Genomic DNA, 21,014 nt, shown 5'->3' on the forward strand with positions numbered 1-21,014 from the left:
TGTGCCCGCCTGTGGTGGCCCAAAAGCAAGACCGAGCTCTCCCCTTGAGATTCTCCCAAAGATGTATGCCCTTCTTGTTTATTTTTAGCTGCAGCTGCTGTGAGCAGTTCGCCTTTGCCAGAAAGTAGTGAGCAGCCCCTTTGGTCACCTGACGGCTATTCTGGTCGTGGAGGCGTCTGGCAGTGGTCAGCCTGTCCTTGTGGTGCTCAGCTGGTGAAAGCAGAGCTGTCTGAGTGCTTGGCTCAGGGACACTAGGCCCCTGAAAAGTGCCACTCCTGCCCACCGCAGGGGTGGCCTGTGCTTTGGAGCTGCAGTGGGCTGCATGGCCCTGGGCGTGGACCAGGGAGACCCCAGATGAAGGCCCTGCTGCCCAGGGCCACGTCCCCTCAACGTCACAGGAGCCAGGCTCCCTGGGTGAGGCCTTCAGGTGACGTCCCTGGGTACAACAGAACCAAGGAAGAGAACCGTGACCACGTCTTAGAAAAACACGTCTCATTTATTTATATTCCTAAAGTTGGGAACAAGTCAGCATCGAAACAAAGTAACAAAGAAAACAGCTTACAGCAGCTGGAAATCGCCAAGTCACTGTGCTGTGGAACCAGCCTGTGCACCTGGCTGCCACCTGGAGGATGGGGGTCTTGTGGGGAAGACACCCCACAGCAGGAAGCTCATTCAAGGTCTGGCATCTACCCAGGCTCTCCCTGCTTATTATTATTCTGCTCCTCCATTTGGTGAGGGGTGGTCCTCTCGGGACACTGTCCACACCCCAGACCTCAGGCCCAGCTGCTGTGCGCTCACCCCAACCTGGGTCCCAGGCCCACAGGTGGTGGTGGTGGTGACTGGTGGCCCCACTATCTACACATGCCTTGTTAAAAACGAAAGAAAACCGAGATTCCAAATATACTCAGAGGCACCCCCTGCACCTGGGATACACCTCAGTGGGTTCTGCTCTTGGGGACCACTGCCCACGGGCCTGCGCTGCCTGGAGGGCCAGTGAAACATGGCCCCAGAGGGCTCGCCCTGCTCTGAGACACCCCAAGTCTGCCTGGACCTCCCCATGGGAACCAGGGTTCCCCGTGCTCCCAGCCCAACCTGGCTGCAGCCTCCAGAGCATTGGGGGAGCTCAGAGCAGTGCGCACGTGGAGGTCTGGGCCACCTGGCCCTCTGGGCCCCTGAACTGGGGTGGAGAAGCTGTGCAGGTGGGATGGAAGAAGGCCAGACGATGTCCAGGCAGGCAGGACCCATGGCGTGCTGACTGCGTGGCCGGCACTGGAGTGGGGGTGTGTCAGGAGCCCCAGCACGAGTGCCTCATTCCCAGACCTCGGGCCCAGGTCTGGGTGGAGGCCCCTCTGCTCCTTCTGATGGGGACTCTCCCCGGAGGGGCTGAGCCTCTTCCAAATACATCACAGCTGTGGAAGAAAGGAGGTCGTTACTCACGGCCACTTGGTGCCCAGGGTGTGCACAGCACAGAGTCCTTGTCTGGGAGGTACTGCTGAGGCCTTGCACCCTGCAAGGCCCTGTCAGACTCATGGACACACAAGCTTTGGAAGAAGCACTTGGGGCCAGCACGGACAAGGTCAGGGCAACAGAGACAAGAGCGTTCTCTGCAAGGCCGGCTGCCCTCATGGTGCGTTCCGCGCCTGGGTCTAGGCCCAGATGGAGCCTGCCGGGTGGCCACCTTGGCTGGCATCACCATGCATCTGGGGGTAAAAAGGTTCTGGCCCCGAAACGTGTCAGTTCTGTGTTTGCCGTTCTGATCCCAGAACACGAGTGCATGTGTGCGCCGCAGAGCATCCTCTGTCAGGGCTCCAGGGCAGGGGCTATGAGTGGATGTCGGGGAGGCCCCTATTCTCAGGACAGGGTGCTGGGTCCCCCAGGAGCCACTCCCAACAGAGGGGTGCCCTGGAGGTTGGGGCAGGTGGAGGTGGTCCCCACTGGCTTCCGTGGCTAGGCCTCTGGGGAGTGACTGCACCAGGGGCCAAGGGCCCCCTCCTGTTGCAGGAATTCCTGAGGTCTCAGAAATAACTCCACACCACTCTCTTGGGTAGGCAGTTTCCAGGGGGTTTAGACAGCAAGGTCCTGGGGAGGTTGGTCAGGGGACAGGGGTAACAGGGGAACAACCTTGCTGGCCAGGGTGCCCCTCCTGGGGGGGCTGTATCACGTCTGTGACTGTGCTTGGGAGCATCTGGAACAAGGTGGAGACATGGCCAGGCAGTCTGGCTGCTGGTGGCATGCTCAGCGCCTTAGGGTGGCAGTGGACAAGAGCATCCTCCCGTTACTTCAGGGTAGCTGGCACAGCCTACTAGTCAAACCACTGTCCAGAAACCTTTGTTCTGGCAGAAGGAGAGGAAATCACTGATTAGAGCCCACGTCACTGGTCATCGTCAGTGATGTGGGGCGTGTGGACTAAAGACCCGTCCCCCACACTCTACGCTCAGCATACCCTCAGACTCGGCCCTTCCCTCTGATGCTGCCCAGAAGCTAGACTGGAGTGTCTCCCCAGAACTGGGGGGGATGGGGGTGCCTCCGCAGAACGAGGACCGTGCTTGCCAAAGTGGATACGTGTGTGACCTGAGGCTGGACGAAGGTCAGTTGAGACGATCTCTGTGAAAGAGACTTCCTCTCTGAGTGTTCCCCTCCCCTGGTCACCCCATCCCTCCCACTCAGGGGTGATGTGTCTGTGTGTACGTGCAGGGCTGTGTTTGGGCTCTCCCCTGCTGGCAGTGGACAGGGAACGGCCAGTTCACAGGCAGAAAGACCCACCAGGATCCCTGGGCGGGTCCTGAGCCTCCCACGCTGGGGCGGGGGGGCGGGGGGCGTCTCAGGAGAGGGGACTCACCGTGGTGGTGTACTGGCTGGGCATCTGCAGCCGTGAGCCCCTCCTGGGGACAGCAGGGGAGGCGCTCTGGGGGCCCCCCTCAGAGAACAGCCCTGGGAGCCCAAGGCCACTGTCCCCCAATGACGTGCACTCCGTCACTGCAAAGAGGGGCTGGGTCAGGGCTGGCTGCCCTCTCACCTCTGTGCTCAGCACTCAAGGCCCCCTGAAGCGTGTAAATAATGAGGCGTGTCCTGTGCGTGCAGACTTATCCCAGGACAACCGTGAGGCTGGGTCAGAGCAGACCGGATGGCGCTGCTGGAGGCCACACACCCTTATGAGCAAGTGTCTCCCGACCCTGCTTTTCCGAAATCAGCCGACTGGGAGGGAGGTGGTCAGGTGGCCTCTCCAAGCAGGGAGCCTTCGGCTCACACCAGGCAACTCGAAGGGGAAACACAGAAAATGAGACCAAAGAAAGGCCACATGGCTTAAATAAAGAGCTGGAACAGGTCGGACGAGGTCTCTGCCCCAGAGGGCTGTCGGGGCCTGCTCTATCAGTGCAGACGAAGCTGCGGCCTCGGCCCTGCCCGCCGCGTAGGCACAGACTCCCGTCGGCTGGCTTCTGTGCAGGGGTCACAGTGCTGTTTCTGCCCGGAGCTGAGGAGGGCTGAGCAGAACCCTCCTGCACAGACCCTGCACCTCCACGGGAGAAGAGAAAGCCCCACCTCCAGACTCGGGCTTCAGTGGGGTGTGCCAGCCCACGTGAGAGCTGGCGAGGACGCCAGCAGGAAGGTGCCGTGGCTCTGGGCTGGCAGTGTGGGTGCGCCCGGAGCCGTGCTCCCCGTGGGCCCGCCCAGGACACAAGCTCGACCAAGGTGGCCGCTGTTCTGAGCAGGTTTGCAGCCCCTGGAGCACCTGGGCACCCCCACAGGTTTCAGGCCCAACGCCTCCATCTGGGCAGAGACGGGTTTGGGGTTGGTGGTGCCCTCCGAGTGCTGTCACGGTGGCAAAGTCACGCTGGGGGCTTGGAAGGATGTGTGTCCCAAGCAGTGTTGCCCTAAGGAGGGGCCTCACCAGGGCTGTGGTACTGTGGGATGGATTTTTCTGGGAAACCAGATACCTGTGACCCTCCACGTCACACCTGTGGTGGTTCTGCACACGCAGGAGGCTGAGGAAACCAGCCAGGTGGGCCCTGCCAACACATCCGCTCCCTCCACGTGGAGCTGAGGGCAGGCCGGCGCTCACAGACCACAGCACCACTGCGTATCCGGGGCGCGGTTGAACAGGTGGATGTACGAGCCCGGCCGTGCGGCCCACAGCATGTGGACACAGTCCACAAAGCACATGCGTGTCGCTCACAAAAGGGCGTTTGTGCTCCATTCCCACTCCCCGCGGTCACGGATATGCTCAGCCTTCATCTCTATTTTCCCATTAGTCTTTCTGTTCTCTGTTCTCTTCTTCTCTTTCTACTACGTTCTTTGGGATTGAGCTACTCTTACAATTCCGTTTTATCTCCCTGTAGGTGTATTAGCTGTAAGTCTTTGTTTTGGTATTTTAAGGGTCATTTGGGGTTTAAAATGTCTAGCTAACAAATTAGGTGCCTCCCGTGATACTGTACATCTCGGCCACGATACAGAACCGCCACATCTCCAGACGTTCTGTGCACACACACCCCACCGGCCTCAAGGACATTAACATGCTGACCCCTTTCCACCGTGCTTGTTCAGACAGCCCACTGTCTCTTACAGAGCTTTCAACAGAAGAGTCCTCCTTTCTGCTGCCTCTGTTCCACCTCGTGTCACTGTCCTTCTCCCTGGAGAACATCCTTTAACATTTCACGTGTGCTGCTGAGGAACGGTTTCAGCTTTCATGTGCGTGAAAATGTCCTTGTGTCACCATTTCTGAAAGACATATTGTCACGCTGAACTCCAGTTTGATGGTTTTTCCTTTCAGATCATTCTAACTGTCCCTCCCCCACCCCGTCGTCTGCGATGAGAAATGTGCTGCCCCCCGCCCTGTCCCTGTGCGCAGAACACGCCGACTCTCTCTGGCTGCTTTCAAGATGTTCTTTCTGTTCGTCACCAGGTTTCCAGTTTGTGATGTGCATTCATGTGTGCTTGGGGCTCATTGGCCTTTGGGCCTGTAGGTTTACACCCTTCACCAAATCAGGGAAATATCCAGCCACTGTTCCTTCAAAGTTTTGCTGTCCCTCCATTTTGGGGCTCTATTATGTGTTTACGAAGTCACTCGGAGTTGTCCCACGGCTCACCGATCTTCTTCCTTGATTCTCGGTGTGTCACTTTGGACAATTTCTATCGATACATCTCCACTAAGTCATGCTTTATGTTAACCCTACCCAGTGACACGTTCACCTTAAGCATTGTGGGCCTTTTATCGTGCTTAGTCCGTCTTATCTTCCCTGTTGTGACTGAACATTTTGGACATCAGGGACAGAGAATGATAGTGTGAATGCCAGGACTGGTAATTCTAACAACCACATCAGTTCCAGCTGGTTTTGCCTGATTATTGCTCTTGTTATGGTCCGTTTCCTACTTCCTTGCATGCCTAGCACCAGACAGTGTGTATCTACCCTGTCGGCTGCTGGATATTTTTGTAATCCTATAAATCTCCTTAGGCTTTGCTCTGGGATGCAGTTAGATTACCTGCAAATGCCCTGTATTTATGACATGGTGGCAGGTCAGCAGGAATGTTCAGTCCAACACCCCTCCTGAGCAAGCCCTCCTGAGGACTTACCACCGCCCTGGGGATGGGGCTGTTGCCCGTCTGCTACTGGGAACAGGTGTGTGTGTGTGTGTGGGGGGGGGGTACTCTCTAGTCCTCCACATGTTCCGGCCTGGACAGCCTCCTCAGGTGCGGTGCTGACCAGCATTCTGCTGGACCCAGACCTTGGAGGCCTGTCACCGGGCGGGGCTCCCCCGGCCTGTCCTTCACTGAGGGTCTGCAGGCTCTCCGTACTGCACCTGGGGGCTTTCAAGGAAGAAATCAGAGCAATTACAGGGCTCACATCACAGTCCTGTCTCTCAGGTCACTACCTTTGGTGCCAGATGTCCTATGTCTTAAAATCTTGTTTCATATACTTTGTTCATGTTTTGTTTTATCTGGTTTTCGTTTGCTTGGTTGTTTTAAATCTATTCCCTGTTACCTTGTTTTAGGTGGAAGTGAAAGTTTTTGTTGTTTTTTTAATTAAAGAAAAATTATAATGTGTTTGAAGACTTTTGGAAGTATATAAGAGCAAGCAAGTTAAATGACCAGGTGAACTGCCGCCCACCCCTGGACCCAGCTGTTGGAGGCTGGAGCGTGTGCTGCTAGGCGCACTCACGCATGGAAGGCTGGCTCCCCGTCTCCTGCTCCAACTCATCCTCCTCCTCGAGGCAGGTGCGCATGTTGTAAGGTCTGGGGCAGGAGGCGGAGCTCAGCAGGGCTGGGCTGGCAGATGCTTGTAGGCTCAGTGGCCCCAGGGCGGAGGACGACTGGCTGCCAGAGGAGGAGGTACTGCTGTCAGAGATGGTGGAGTGTGGCCTCTTAAAGGTGGCGGCGTGGTCACAGGGGGGCACAACCATTGGTGCTCGGGTCCATGACTCTGGAAGGGGACAGAAAGGAGGTGGTTTGGCTTTTGCTCCCCAAGTGCAGCCCAGATCCGAAAATGAAGTAGCCATCTGGGAAACTGACCAGGTCCCTCCCACTGCAGTCACGTCAGGCATGATGTGGCCACCACCCGTCCAGCCTGCTCTGCTGGCTCTTGAGGCCCACAGTGAACACCAGGGCCTGAGTCTGAGTCAGTGGGACAGAGTGAGGGGTAGGGCTGAAGCCACGTTACCTGCTCCCTTCTTGACAGCCCGGTCACTTATGGCTGCCTTGCTGGGCTGGATGTCCATGAACGGTTTGTTGCCTATCCCCATTGACACCATTTCTTGCATTCTGAGTTCTAAAACAGAATAACGTAGGACAACTTTCCAAGCAACTGTTTGGCTTTAGTACCACTCCTGATGATGCTCTGTACCCAACACCATCCATCCAGACCAGGAGCATGTCAGGGCCTGGCCCAGCACCCTCCTTGAGTGTTGCTGGGGGGCCAGAGGTGCTAGGGCTCCCGTTCCGGTACATGCATCTGGTCTGACCTCACAGTGGCCTTTCTCAGGGACCTCAAGGAGCAAACAAGGAAAAGAGGACATGGGGCTCAGGAACTGGGTGTCCAACTAGGGAGAGAAGGGAAGGGTCCCCTGTCAGCATGAAGGACAGTGAGCCACTCAACAAGCCCAGCCTGCAGGGGTCACATGGCTACAAGACAAACTGACAGATATTTACATGTCTTTGAATACTGAGCACAGGGTGAGGGCCTGAGAACGAGTAACTCCTTGGTAAAACCAAGCAAAGAAAACCAAAGATGATGGTCATAGCTGGGGGGGGGGCAGTTGGGAGGGAGGGGCAGGAACAGAGGAGACTGGGGAGGGCAATGGGGAACAGGCCAGGGGCACTTCCTGCTCCTTTTAAGGGCTGGGTCCACTCTAAGGGGACTGAGGAGCCAGCGGGTGTCTGAGCAAAGTTGCAGTGCACACGTATGCACACGTATGCACGCGTATGCACATGCACGTGTGCGTGCGTGCGCATGTGTGCGTGGGGAGGCCTACCCTCTGAAGGAAGCTGCTGTGGGGAGGCTGTACTGCATCTCTGATGACAGGTCAAGACGCTGGCCAGGGTGGCAGCTGCCAAGGGGTCAGGTGGTCGTGTTTCGACCTTTGGACATTGGAGCCCTTTGGGTTTCTCAGGCTTGGGGAGTCAGAGCTGACAGAGGGTCAGCTTGGAGGGGCCGCTATGCAGACGGCATCTGTAGCAGCCAGACTGGATGAGATGCCATCCTGTGGGTGTGAACAGCAGGTGCCCCAGTGATGAAACTGGGGGTGGAGGGGAAGAGCAACAAAGGGGGCTGACTTCTAGGAGCAGGAAACCTAGGTGGGGTCCTGGCACATGGGGCATGGCGCCTGACAGAGGAGGGTCCTCACCTCTAGGGAGGTCACAGGCGGACCATCAGCCCAGCGTCCAGGAGGGCAGGGAGCTTTGACAACAGGGTGATGCAGAAAGCAGTGGGCCTAAGGTGTCATGGAACATATTATGGCAACATCTCTGGGAACAGGTGTCTTGTTTACATACAAGTAAAGGAGAAGTGTGTTTGTGTGCTGATTGACGTATCCATCCATTTCCACATGGATGGAGGGGTCTCTCCAAGGGCCACCTGCCCCAAACTGGCCCCAAACACCTACCCACGTCCAAGCCACTAACCCCTGGACTCAAACCCCTGCCTGAACCCGGTCCCCACCCCCTGACCCCACCCCCCTGCTCTGAACCCAGCCCCTAACCCCTGCTGGCCCCAAACCTCTACCCCAGGCCGACCCCCTAAACATAGAGCTGACCCTGGGTGGCCCTCTTCTGCCCACCTCTGTTCCGCAGAGCCTGCCGCCACAGGATCTGCCCTATCATGTGGGTCCAGGCCGTCTTGACCTCTGCAGAGCTGGCCTGGAGAATGTAGGTGTCCTGGGACTTCCGCCGCCTGCGGAACCAGATCTCAAACCTCAAGCCGCTGTCTCCGACGTTCTCCGTCATCCCAATCTCTGCTGTCTGCACCATAAGCAAGTGGCAGCAGAGTCAGCAACCACCGATCCTCACTTGAGCAACTGACGTCTCTCTGGCTGGCCATCTGATCCCAGCACCTCAGTGCTGGAGTTCCTTCATCCAGACACCAAAGGGTGGGGAATGAACTCGGTTCCCACCCATGTGCACTGGCTCCATCTTGGAGCCTCAGTTTCCCCACTGGAGAAAGGGAGGCTGGACTGGAAGGTTCTGTGGTGCCCTGCGGCTGTTGCCCTGGACGGGGCCACAGGACCCCTTCTGGTGTACCCCTCTGCATTAGCAGGTAAGGGGTTACAGGTGTGGGCTCCTCCTGGGAGCTCAGGAGCTCAGAACCTCCGTAGGGTGAGGGCCAAACTTGGAGACTGGCTCAGGGGAAGGCCACCTCCAGTGTTGGCCTTCACCAAAATCTGAGATGAAGTTACCAGTTGAGGAGACTCAATTTTCCAGCCACTGAACCAGTACACAGAACTATAAAGGACAAGTGTCTCCTTGCAGCATTTGAAGCTCAGACACAGAACCCCAGGAAACAACAAGTATCACATGCCCCTGCTCGTACCCAGCAGACCAGGACCTGACTCCCCGTGGCATCAGGTGTGAGGCAGATGTGTTACCTTGAAGGACTGTTTGTACGTGTAGATGTCATAGCCCCCATCCACCTTCCTGGTCTTGCTAAACAGGATGAGGTCTTCAAAGAGGAACACGTGCCTCAAGTACTTTTTCCTTCCACAGCACACGATAAACTCGTCCTGGCATCTCAACTGCCCCTGCTCCTTCAGATCCACCTGCAGACGGAGCAAGCCTCCTCAGGGACCCTTGGACCTGCCCTCACCCCATCCTGACCCCTGGGGAGAGGAGAGGGGCTGGAGGTGGAACTGCTCGCCAATGGCCAGTGACTCACTCAATGATGCCTGCATAAGGAAGCCTCCGAAAAACCCAAAGGACAGGGCTCAAGAGCTTCTGGGGTGAACGTGTGTGGTGCCCCAGGGAGGGCATGCCCCTCTCCACATACCTGGCCCTGGGCCTCTCTTCCATCTGCTTGTTCCTGAGTATCACCCCTTACAATAAACCGGTGGTGTCGTAAGTGAACTTTCTCTGGGTTCTGATTGTCACGACTGACGTGTGTAGTGTGTGTCGGGGGGCCGTCTGGTAGGACAGGGAGCCCTTCACCTGTGGGATCTTACCCTATGTCCAGGCGGATGGTACAGGATTGGGTTGAGTTATAGGACACCCAGCTGGTGAGAGAGAATTGCTCAGAGGTATGGGGAAAACCCACACACTGGAACTGGTGCAGAACCCTTAGGGCCAGGTAGGGCTCCTGCTCGTCTGCATGGAGGTTACAGCTCTTCAATTTTATTTAACTTTCCACTTGAAAGTCCTTGTGTTCATTTTAATGGAAGCCCCCTTGTTAATGTGGAGCTAGTCTCACTCATTACTGTATATAAACACCCAATGGGGCCAATAGGGAGTCAAGTTATGAATTCTGCAGCTGAGCTGCTCCCTTACCCCCAGAAATCCCTCCAAGCTGCAGTCTGGGCTGAGGTCTACATGGGAGGATGTGGCCTGCATGTCCTGGCCAGGCTACAGCTCCCATTGTGGCGTGTACCCCAAACCACAGACACCACTGCTAAGTCTCTCTCATGACTTTCCAGCCCACGGACAGCCCTGTCCTGGGGGCTGCCTGAGAATGGCTGGTTCAATCCCAAATGACTTGGCTGGGCCTGCTGAATGGAGGGCTTCTGGGGGTGACCACACTTGGGGTGCCCTGAGTCCTCTACGGCTGTCCACGGAGAGCTATACTCCACGCCAGACTCCATCTCTGGTGCTGGCCACAGCCACGGGTCTGCCTTTTCTAGCTGATGCCAAAGGTCCCACCTTCAAGCCCAGGTGGGGTCAAAGGACAGGGCGTCAGCACATCTCCAGCCGTGCCCACACATAGGCCAGTTCACCTCGCAAGGCACCCAGGGTCGATCGTGGGAGGACAATCCCTGTGGGGTGGTGACCTGGGAGCCGTGCCACATCATGGCAGCCAGAAGGGCTCATGCTCAGATTGCTGCTCATGAAACTCTTAACGCTGATTTTAGCAGAGCATGCACATTTCCATTTTGTACTGGGAATTCTGTGGCTGTCCCTCCAGCTGTCAGAGACAAGGGGTTCTGCAGGAGAAAGGGCTCCTCTTCTGTCTATGCTGGTCCCGTCATGCCACCGTGTGGGGGGCATGCACGCCAGGCCTCGGCACCCCAGCAGAGAGCCAACGGTGGTCTGCCCCAAGCCTGACAGCCACGCTCAAGTTTTCATGCATCCAGTTGTTTTAAAGTAGCCCCAATAAGCAGATGGTTAGCCATTCAGAGCCTGGCGCAGTTGCCTGGACATGAAGCCCCTCTCTGCTGCCCTCACCTGCTGGCCCCTCGGGAGGTCTCAAGCTTCAGGAGACTTCCCCAAAGGAAAGCTCATGCAGTCTGACCCCAGGCCTCATCTTTCCCGAACTCAGGAGAGCCCATCAGGGCCTCAGGGCACTTACGTCACAGCCTCGGACGGCATCCATTGCCAGCAGGTCATTGCCGTGACGCAGCTGGAAGCGGACCACGTCTTCGGCAGCCCGAAGCTCACCCAGCTCCTGCTCCCAGGCGGGGCAGCTGCTAGCCTCCCTGACCAGGTCCTGCAGCAGCAGCGCATACTTGCCCATGCGCTGTACGGGCTTCAGCAAGTAGGAGGCCAAGTCCATCTTGTCGCCCAGCTCCCGCTGCTTGTCCTGCAAGGGCCGGGGTGAGAGGGTCAGCCCGGGCCAGGAGGGGGGCAGCGCGCCTCGCAGGGTGGGGGGGTGACCTTGAAGAAGGCGTTGCCGTGGCTGCAGAGCAGGGCGTCCGACTGGGGCTTGTTCTTGCTGTAGAGTGCATACATGCCAAACTGTTCCTCCTGCAAAAGGGGAGGGCACCGTGCACCTGAGTTGGGGGCCCAGGTCAGAGTCTCTGCCTCTGCCCCCACCCTCTCTGTGCAGTCCCCCTGCGGGCATGAGACAAGGAGGCTCCACGCTGCATTAAGACCATCTGGGCTTCCCAGCACGTGGGGGCAACTTGGGCCGATGCCAGAGTTCTGGAATTGATCTTTACAGTACACGTTTGGGGGAAGAGAAAGAGGTCCGTCTGGGAAGGGGCTTGGGGAGTGTTTGCTCACTAACAGTCAAGAACCAAAGTTGTGTCAACATTTAAAATTCTCACCATTGTTGTCAATATAAAGCAACACAGAGTTCACCTTATGGCTAAAAGCACCTTCTTAGAAATAGCTGGAAAGATGCAACATGGGATTTCTTTCCTCCTTGGGCATTTCTGTTGTGGTAATCTACATTTACTGATGCTGGGGCCAATGTCTCATCTTCCCACAGCCCAGATGCCATGCGTCCCCACTGCCTGGAACACTGCTTGGGAACTACTTGGTGAAAGCATTTTCTTTTCAGACTGAAATCAGAATTTTATTAAGACCCAGACAGGGAGATGTTCATATTCACAGCTGAGAAGACACTCCTCAAGGAGAGAGCAGCCCTCCTTGAGTCAATGTGCACACTCCATGAGCCTCTGTCGAGACCCTGATGGGGCTGGCTGCAGGCGGGACTGTGAAGGGGACCAGGTGGGCTGGTGCAGGAAGCAAACTGATTTGGGGAGTTGCTTTGGGCCAATTACCTCGAGTGGTAAGGAGAGGGATGTGTGTGTGACCATGCAGGTGAACCCCCAGTGTCACGTGGCTCTGGGGAGGTGGCACTGAGCCAAACGTCCAGTGTGATCGGACCCACAGGCTTCTTGTCTACTTTGGCGTCTGTTTGTTGGCGGGTCTTATGTACCGTTAGGGACACGTTTCCTAGGCCTGGTCTGCGGGGATCCAAATAACCTGATACGTGGCACTGCCAGACCCAGGGCACCCTGGGCTGACGTCACCTCTGCCTACCGCACGGGGCTCCGCCATGTGGACCCAGCACCTGGGAAGGAGGGACTCACGTGTCTCAGGAACCCGCGGCCCGCCGCCAAGGGACCGTGCTGGCAGTGCTCCAGCTCTACAAGGAAATGCTGGTGGTGGAAGTCGTAGAGCTTCTCCAGGTTCCCAAAAACAATGCTGCGCTTCCCTCGAAGGTCCTGGGGCAGGTCCGTTCTTTCCATTTCTGGAAAGTAGTTGTCGATGACATACCCTAAGGACCTAACATACGCCCTCTCCGTGGAAACCATCTCGGCCATTATGTGCTGCAGTCGGCTGCTGGAAGACAGAGAGGAGGGTGGACACTCGGGCTGGTGCAGCCCATGGCCTCACTCGGGGCCTCAGGAGACCCTCGGTCGGCGCTGTTCCTGCCTCACACAGAGACAAGACGCTCTGCAAGCCCAGAGGCATACACACGATTAGACGCGGCAGGAGATGCGCAGTAAACAAGAACTTTCTGATTTAGTGTTCTGTTCAGCAACGAATCCTGTCATGTGTGCTCCGTTACCTGAAGGTGCTCCTTTGATGTAAACGAGTAAGATGAGAAATACGGGGGAGGGATGCATATTAGAAGGAAACCGGTTGCATGAAACTTCTCTATACTATTGGTCACAGCCTTTTAGGATAAAAGATGCTTCCGGGAAGTAAAAAAGAGAGACTCCCAGGACCCCTAACTTCAACCCAGAGTCCTGAGGTCTCTCATCACCAGATGGCTTGATTCTGGCACCCTCTGCAGGGAGGGCTCTGGCAGTAGGAAGATTTCAACACTGCAAAGAAGGCTGTGCTGGGGATTTACAAAGAGATGGTTTCTGATGAGCACAGACTGCTAACCTATAGAAGGTACTTCTGAAAACTTAGCTTTATGTGGCCCAGACGTCTGACCCAGAGGAGAAGCAGCTGGCGCTGAAGAGGCAGAGCAGGGCCCAGGACAGAGCAGAGATGGGCAGCAGGGGGGCAGACACCTTTTCCCTGCCAGGCAGAGGGCTCCCTGGGCTCCTGCTGGTGTGACGTCCAATCCTGGGACGTGTCTCTGCCGCACAAGGCTCCCCCAAGGGCACCAAGCAGAGCCTGACCTGCTAGTAATGAGGCACATCGCCCTTCCCGTTTGCACCACTCTGCCAGCAATGTTCCTAAATTACTCAATCCGGAGGATACTAATGGGGGCTCGTAGACTTTTTTCTGCCATTACTTGTATTTACTTGTTTGTTTGTTTTTTAAAACTGGAACACAATTAAAAGCAAGCAATGGTAGGAAATACACCTGTGGTCAGAAAGGCTGCTGAATGCATCCCAATTGCAGCTGGAGACCTTGTTCCTTTCCATACTCACGTAACGGACTTTACAAATACCTATGGTTTCTGTGGAGGCAGCACCTTCTGGCTAGTCGGGAGCCTGCAGCCCTCGTGGCTGGTACAGGTGGCCTGGAGGTCCCTCCAATAAATCCGAGGCCCCAGGACCCACAGCACCCTTCCTGTCAACATTTGCTGAAAACAGGCATCCTTAAATATTCAAAAACAAAACTACTGTGGTCTGGGGATTTGGAAATTGACACATGAGGACATAATGGCTAGAAATGTCTGGGGAAATGACTGCTGGCCAAGTGACAGGGACTCCCTCTGGACAACAGGCAGAAGGCCTGGGTTTTCATGGAAGACCGGGTTAGTCTGATGCTCTCTCCTCTGGGCCCTGGCCTGAGGAGGATGTGCTCCCTCTCTGATGTGCTGTGGAGTCCTGCTACCACACCCTGGGTTGGTGGGTCCACGGCCTGTGAAAGGTGGAAGGGGGGACTTGTCTCCAGGGGCAAAGGCAGGACGGCTTCCCGAACCTTCTCCCTCCAGACCGAGGATGCCCACTGCGGAGGACTGGGGGCTCCTGACAAGCAGAGGGCCCCCATCCCTGCAGTCTGTGCCTCTGAAACTTTCAAGATGAGCTCAGGGGAGTGGGGGAGTGGTTCTTCCTGGAGCCTTCCCAGGGATTCCAACTCCCGGGGAGACCCACACAGGTGCTCCCAAATGAAACCTTCCTGTTCCACCTAAAGTTTCGCCCTGAACAAGCTACACCGTAACCGCCTAGTTACGGTGTGTTTCAGGAGAGTATTTGGTGTGTTTCAGGAGAGTATTTGGTGACCATCTCAGTTCAGAGATGGTCTCTGTATGAGGAGGAAATGTGTCCACCAACCAAATGAGCAAAGAAAACGAGGATGACGCCCCACCTGCAGCCCACCCCAGTCACTATAAAGATGGACTAACAGCCCAAGGGGCAGGCTGTGATACCAGGTGAGTGGACTACCTGTCATTAGGGTTGGGCACAGTTCCTGCCCACTTTTTAATCCTAACGGTTAATAAAATATATCTTTTTACACATATCTTCTTAAGGATTAAACAAATTCATAGGGACATTTCCATTCAGGCAATGGATAAACACACATACTTCTCACCTCAGTGCTGAGAGCCTTTTTTTAAAAGTAATTTTTAAGTAACTTCTTCATATTCCAGGTGTGATTTGCTTATTGTGATTTTCCATAAATGGGCCTCAAATGATGAGAGCTAGTTGTTCAACCATCAGAGCGGGTGAGCTAGGTGCCCACAAGCCACGAGAAAGGAAGCAGTTTTCAATGATCATGCTGAACACGGGGAGGAAAGTAACATCTTGTCTAAGATCAAATGCAAGTGTGTTGCCTGGACAGGACATGGTGGACCTGGAGGGGTGTTTGTGGATGTCCCACTCTGTGAAAGGCTTTGGGTCTCTGGCACCACACCGACTGCTAAGCCCAAAGGCTGGAGGGGATGTCCACCTCACCTTCCTGCTTGCCTCCTCCTGTCCTCCTCAGAGGGGTGGGTCCTGGAGGGAGAGGACAGACTCCGGTTCCGAGTGACCAGGGCGCTCTCAGCATGTGGCTGTGGTGGGGGCTGCTTCTCGGAGGCCACGGTGCTGGTCACCTCTAGGCCCCTGATGAAGACCCCGGTGTGGCCTGGCCAGGGGGCATGCCTGGGGCCACTGTCAAGCCGTGCAATCTCAAAGCTTCGTGTTCTCCTCATAATTTTCTTCAGGGGATGTTTCCTGGGGTGGGTGGTGGGTGTCTGGATGGGCGTGGAGGAGCAGGTGGGGCTGTCATGTGGGGAAGGCACAGCCGGGGCCAGGTGCGCACCCTCCTGCCTGCTCAGAGAGGCTTGTCCAGGGAGGCCAGGCAGCAGTTGGGCCCGCTCCCCAGTGCAGCCCTCTGGGTCAGTGGGGGGGGTCCAGGATGGCTCATGGTGCCTCCTCTTGGCCGACTGGGCAAGCTCATGCTTCAGGGCTCTCTGGTCCAGAGGTGGGGTGCCAGGGTCTGGCCTAACCCCAGACAGGGCCTCTTGGAAGCAGAGGCGGGTCTGCGGGCTCTGCAGCCCTAAGGTGTGCCTCTGATGCCGTGGCCGCTGGCTGCCCAGGCCTGCCGCCACCACGCTGGCCCCCGGGAAGCCCTGCGCAGTCAGCTCTGTGGCCTTCCGGTGACAGGTCTCCAGATACTCAGTGACTGGCTCCAGGCACTCACTGCACTGCCGCATCCATCCATCCACCTGCGTGGCAAAGGAGGGCACTGGTCAGGGCAGTGGAGGACTGTCTCGGCCACCATGGCCTTGGCAGCCCCACCCAATCTCATGCACTTGATGAGCAGCTCAAGTAAACCTGCTCTGCAGGTACCCCAGATCAAGGACCAGGGTGAGCCAGGTGGCCAGAGCAAGAGGAAGGCCCCTCCACCCACAGAGGCAGCTACCAGCCAGACTCGCCCCGAGGGCAGGCAAGATGAGTTTGCACCTGAGCCCGATGAGGTCTGACTCCTCCACGGCCCCCAAGAACAGCAGGTGGGGTTGTCCCAGGGCCATGGGATGCCAGGCTGGACAGACCATGAAATCAGTTAGTCCACACTTTGGCCTGGGGTGGGAGGCCATGACAGTGGGGCAGAAAGTTCATACCCCTACGCTGGCCTTCCCTGAACCCCTGGATCCCGTCAAGAGGAGCCGTGCTGCTGGGGGCTCTGGGGTGCCGGTGAGTTTGCAGGCCTGGGCTGGGCTGCAGCGACTGTCCTGGGGTCTCTGGCAACAAGTGGACTTTAATAGCAGAGCTGGTAAACACAGAAAAGTTCACGTATAAATTCCTCACACGGTGGCTGAGATCCTGGGGCGCGGTGCCGGGGTGTGCTGGCCAGGGAGGCTGGGCTCACTCAGGCCTGCAGGGACAGCGCTCACTGAATGTCCATGGCACATGCAGATCCCCTGGAGGCGATTCCACCGGGTCTCTTAGCGCCTCGTAGAAGTCAGACAGGTGGGCCCATCAGGCCAGAGCTCCCTCCCTGCACTCAGCCTGGCTGGCCATGGTGCTCAGACACCTTTTGAAGGCCCAGATCGCTTCCTCTGTGCCTTGGGAGCTGTTCTCCACCAGCTGCAGCCTTTTCTAACAAGACTGCTGTAGCCCAAGGAACAAAGCACCAGCACAAGCCCGGTGCTTACTCTCCTTTTCTGTGTGTGTCTTCTGGTGTGGACACACCATCAGCCTGTCGTGGAAGGTCTAGAGCCCCCACCGCTGCGACATGTTCTCAAGACACAGCAGCTCCAAGAGGCCAGGGATTTCTCTCCTCTTTCAAACCACAAATGGATCTATGTAGGAAAGGAAGCCTTTATTTTTAAATGTGTGAAGGAGTCCGGTTCTATGATCGTGGGGGACAAAGGAAGCATCAGACACCACTTAGGGTCTGGCTCAACTGGTTCCCACAGCCTGCACAGCTGTCCTGATGCAAACAAACTGCGTGCTCAAATGCACTGTAAGTGGCTACACAGCAATGAAAGCCCCACGGGCTGTTTTTACCTACATGCCCCTCTCAGTCTGTGGATGGTTGAAGAGGGATGACCACAAGTCTCCATGGCCCAAGTGTGCAACTGGGCAGGCTGTTTGCAGGAAATTGAAATTAAGAACTTTCTGTTTTGAAACTTGTTACTATGCTAAATATACCCCAGAAATATTCTTCGGGTGGTGGCACTAAGGTACTTGGGGGCAGTCTGGAAGAGCTGGAGGGGCTGATGGCGGCCCTGCCTGCCCCACACGGCTTCCCGTGGGGACATCACTCATTCACAGTGAACACGCCAGGGGTTAAGACTCCATTTTCATGCAAGTGCTCGTTGGATAGCAATGGCAGGGAGGCCTGGTTGTAAGGGGCCCAAGAAGAGGTTTTTAACAATGCGGTGATATCAGCGCTGGATCTACAGCCACAGAACCGTACTTATTGACCCCCCCACACAGGCAGAAGACAGAGAGCAGCGCACACACTCTGTGGACAGAGTCATAGAGAAAAATGTCAAATCTGGGTTTTTACAAACACCAGCAGCCTGAGAGCCTCTGGGTAGAAGAGTAGGAAACAGTCAACAGAGTGGGGACCTCTCAGGGGTGGAGTCCCACCTCTAACCTCATGACAAAAGCTCCAGTTGCTTTCAAGATGTAAATGGAAAAAATCAAACCATAAAGGTCTTAGGATAGAATACAGTAGTCGTTCTGTGACCTTAAGATAGAAAAGGTCATTTCAATCATAAGCAAAGTTGAAGGACAATGACAAACCAAGGAAAATATCTGCCACATAACCAGACGGTCAGTGTGAGCAACATGCATAATAGTGAAACTTCTGAGCTGTGGAAGTTGGTCAGTGTGTGGAAAAGCCGTTTGTTAGAGAATAAATACAAAAAACCCACAGACAAACGAAGAAAGAGTTCAACTGTAGCATAAAAACTCCAAATGCAGTGATTTTCATGTCAGTGAGGAAGGGACGCTCTCAAGGCTGCTGCTGAGAATCTCAACTGGGCAGGCTGCTTGCAGGCCCATTTGGCAAATGTGTAAAAACCTCAGACACGGCGAGCCCTAACCCAGCCATCCCAAGCCTAGGAACCTGTCCAAAGCAAACAATCACAAAGTGTGAAAGATGCAGGCGCAGTGATGTGGACGAGGGTGAGAAACAGGAGAGCCGGGGACTTGAGCCAGAACCGGAGGAGCACAGGGAGGTGCAGGCCTCCACACACCACCGTGCTTGCTGGCCATCCTGGGGACCCAGCCTCGGGATGCCCTGCAGGGGCCATCCCCCCACCCCGCCTGCCCCAAGGGACACACAGTCCTGCCGAGAAGGCCTCCACACACTTCCGACCTTGCCCTACACTGACCGCGGCCTGTGCCTGGGCTCCTGCTTCCCAGTCACTTACATGGGAATAGCGGTTGATAAAAGCATAATGATTTAACTAGAAATACGTGCAAGCTTTTGAAAAGCTTTTATATGCATATGTATATGGAGAAAAGTCTGGATTATAATATACTGCAATAAGAGTAGTTACTTCAGGAGCAGAGTTTCAAAATGTTTTTCTCCTTTGGCTCCTCTGGAATACTTACCTGGCCTTGTCCCTCCTGGAGCGTCCTCCCTTCCCGTAGCCTCTCCAGCTCCTGCAGACACCTGTTGGAGGCGAGGACAAGCCGATGGACCTCTTCGTCCACTTGGTTGTACAGCCTGGAGGCGACCTCAATGGCATCCCTGGAAGAGAAAGTGTCAGAAAGCCCAATCCTGATCTCTAGTTGCTTAGGGGCAATCACCCGAGGAATATGCTGTCAGTGACAACCTCGTGAGAAAAGCACAACTGCACTCTTTGCCTCCCTTCCATCTGACACGAACGGAAGGCTCCAAGGAGGACAAGCCTGGAGGTGCAGGCACCTCAGAGGTGGTAGGAAAAGTGAGCGTGTGGGCATGGCATCCCAGGACAGAATTAGACAGAGACGCATTCGGTTGGGACCTCTGCTGAATCCCATTATGATGAGTTTTGCCTTCCACTTGAGCATTCCAAGGAATCTGCTACTTTTTTTTGGAAGATACAGATGTAGATAGGCTCCAGTCCAAAGTGTGCCCATCAGAAAGAACAGAGGTTTGGACCCCTGGGAGATGCTGCATGTGACAGAAATGGGCATTACCCCTGGGATGGGCAGCCCCAGCATGACACTCACCGGCAGTCTTGGCTGGTGCCAAGCTGCTCCCTCCTCAGCTGCGCCAGCACGGTACCACCCTTTAGCCGGAGGGCGACCAGCAGTGCGTCTTCCAGCACACAATTCATCGTTGCCTTATGCTTGCTGATTAAGTCTGTGACCTCCTGCGTGGAGTGGGAGAAGCATGCATAGAACCCTCCCCTCCATGGGGAGTGTTAGGTGTGACCTACATTCCTGTGTTTATCAATCAAGCTGAGAGTAGGGCGCCATGGCCGAACCCACACTTGACACTTGATGCAGCAGGGAGGTAGTGGGGTCCTAGATGCTCTCACCCAAGAGATGGGTGAGATTAAGGAGAGGAGAAAGGAGGGAAGTTTGAAAGTTGGCAGCAGGAGGAAAGCCTGGCATTTGGACAGGGATGTGTGGACCTTGCCCGCATACCCCATAAACCCTGAGGGGTCTCCAGCCCCAGGTCTCTAGGCTGCTGATTTTCCTCCAGCCAGTCCACCTCCGTGTCCCAGCAGTAATTACTCAGGCCTCAGTGGCACACCAGCAAATGTAGTGGCTGTGGTCGTATTTCTCTTCTGGGCATGGTGGGATTTCTTTTTTGGTCATGGGGAAGAAGTGGTCTTTTGGAAGTCCTTTGCTAATTGAAAGGAATTTACAAGTCAAAAAGGGTTTGAAAATTTCTGCTATGGATGATAGATTTGGCTAAACCTCTGTGTTCCCACCTACCTACCTGTGAAACAAAATAAAATACAAGAGAACCTACCTGTACCGTGCTTAGAGTCCTGTGGGTATTCAGGGAGTGGAGTGAATTTTGTAGGAAAACAATGGCATTCTCGCAATTTGTGGTGAAGGGCTCCAGCTTCTATCACGGTGGGAAAGGTAGGAGATGACAGATACACTGTTAGTATCCACAGAAGCGCTGGGGAGCAGCACCCTCCCTGCCCAGAGCTGGACTTCAGCAGCACTCCCAAGCCCGCCACAGTGTGGCTCTCCAACAGCCTGGGAATGGCAGCTGTGATGGGCACGACATTCGGGGCAGGGACACCTGTTTCAGGTGTGAGTAAAAACATCTGCATGAGGAGAAGTCCCAGGAGACTGGCAGGTGCAGTGGCTTTACCTTACCCTACGGAAGCAGATCCAGTCACTGTGGCTGTAAGGAAAGGAGCCATCGAGGTCTGTGGTCAGCTGCGAGCTGTCAACAAGCTTGTGCAAGGCCTTCAGGGAGCCGACCACCTCACACTGCCAAGGAGAAGCATTCACTGGTTACGGCCACAGATGCATCCATCAGGAAGACCACTGTGATGGCTCACTCCAGGGAGAACTACCACCGAGAGGGTGGAGAGAGAGGTTTAATCCAGTGACCTTGCCTTGCTGGTGGCATTAGTGGGCTGAATGTGGTTGGGTACAGAAATGAAGTTGGGGAGAAGTGAAAGGAAAAGGTAGCAAAGAGAAATTACAGAAAGGTTCCAAATAAGACCAAAAAATGGAAAAACTGAAAAGGGAGAGAAGGCAAGAAGATAGGGGAGGAAGGGAAGAAGAATAAATCAAGGATGTGCTACTCTGAGATGGCAGAGTTGGCCCTGCCCAGACAATTTGGGACGAGG

The 21,014-nt window shown here is 55.5% G+C and overlaps 1 protein-coding gene across 1 annotated transcript in view; it reads right to left on the reverse strand.

Annotated features, from left to right (window-relative positions):
• Positions 1–6,110: 6,110 nt before the first annotated feature.
• The window catches only part of PLEKHG4B (pleckstrin homology and RhoGEF domain containing G4B), a 74,615-nt gene continuing 59,711 nt past the window's right edge, over positions 6,111–21,014 (reverse strand). Inside the window, 13 exon segments of the mRNA XM_044916691.1 lie at positions 6,111–6,416; positions 6,654–6,761; positions 8,269–8,449; positions 9,073–9,243; positions 10,980–11,210; positions 11,285–11,374; positions 12,448–12,700; positions 15,220–15,974; positions 16,735–16,860; positions 18,820–18,958; positions 19,423–19,565; positions 20,174–20,272; positions 20,533–20,649. Coding sequence (XP_044772626.1) covers positions 6,142–6,416; positions 6,654–6,761; positions 8,269–8,449; positions 9,073–9,243; positions 10,980–11,210; positions 11,285–11,374; positions 12,448–12,700; positions 15,220–15,974; positions 16,735–16,860; positions 18,820–18,958; positions 19,423–19,565; positions 20,174–20,272; positions 20,533–20,649 — 2,688 coding nt within the window. The 3' untranslated portion in view covers positions 6,111–6,141.

Source organism: Neomonachus schauinslandi, chromosome 7 (genome assembly GCF_002201575.2).
Source record: "Neomonachus schauinslandi chromosome 7, ASM220157v2, whole genome shotgun sequence".
Lineage (NCBI taxonomy): Eukaryota > Metazoa > Chordata > Mammalia > Carnivora > Phocidae > Neomonachus > Neomonachus schauinslandi.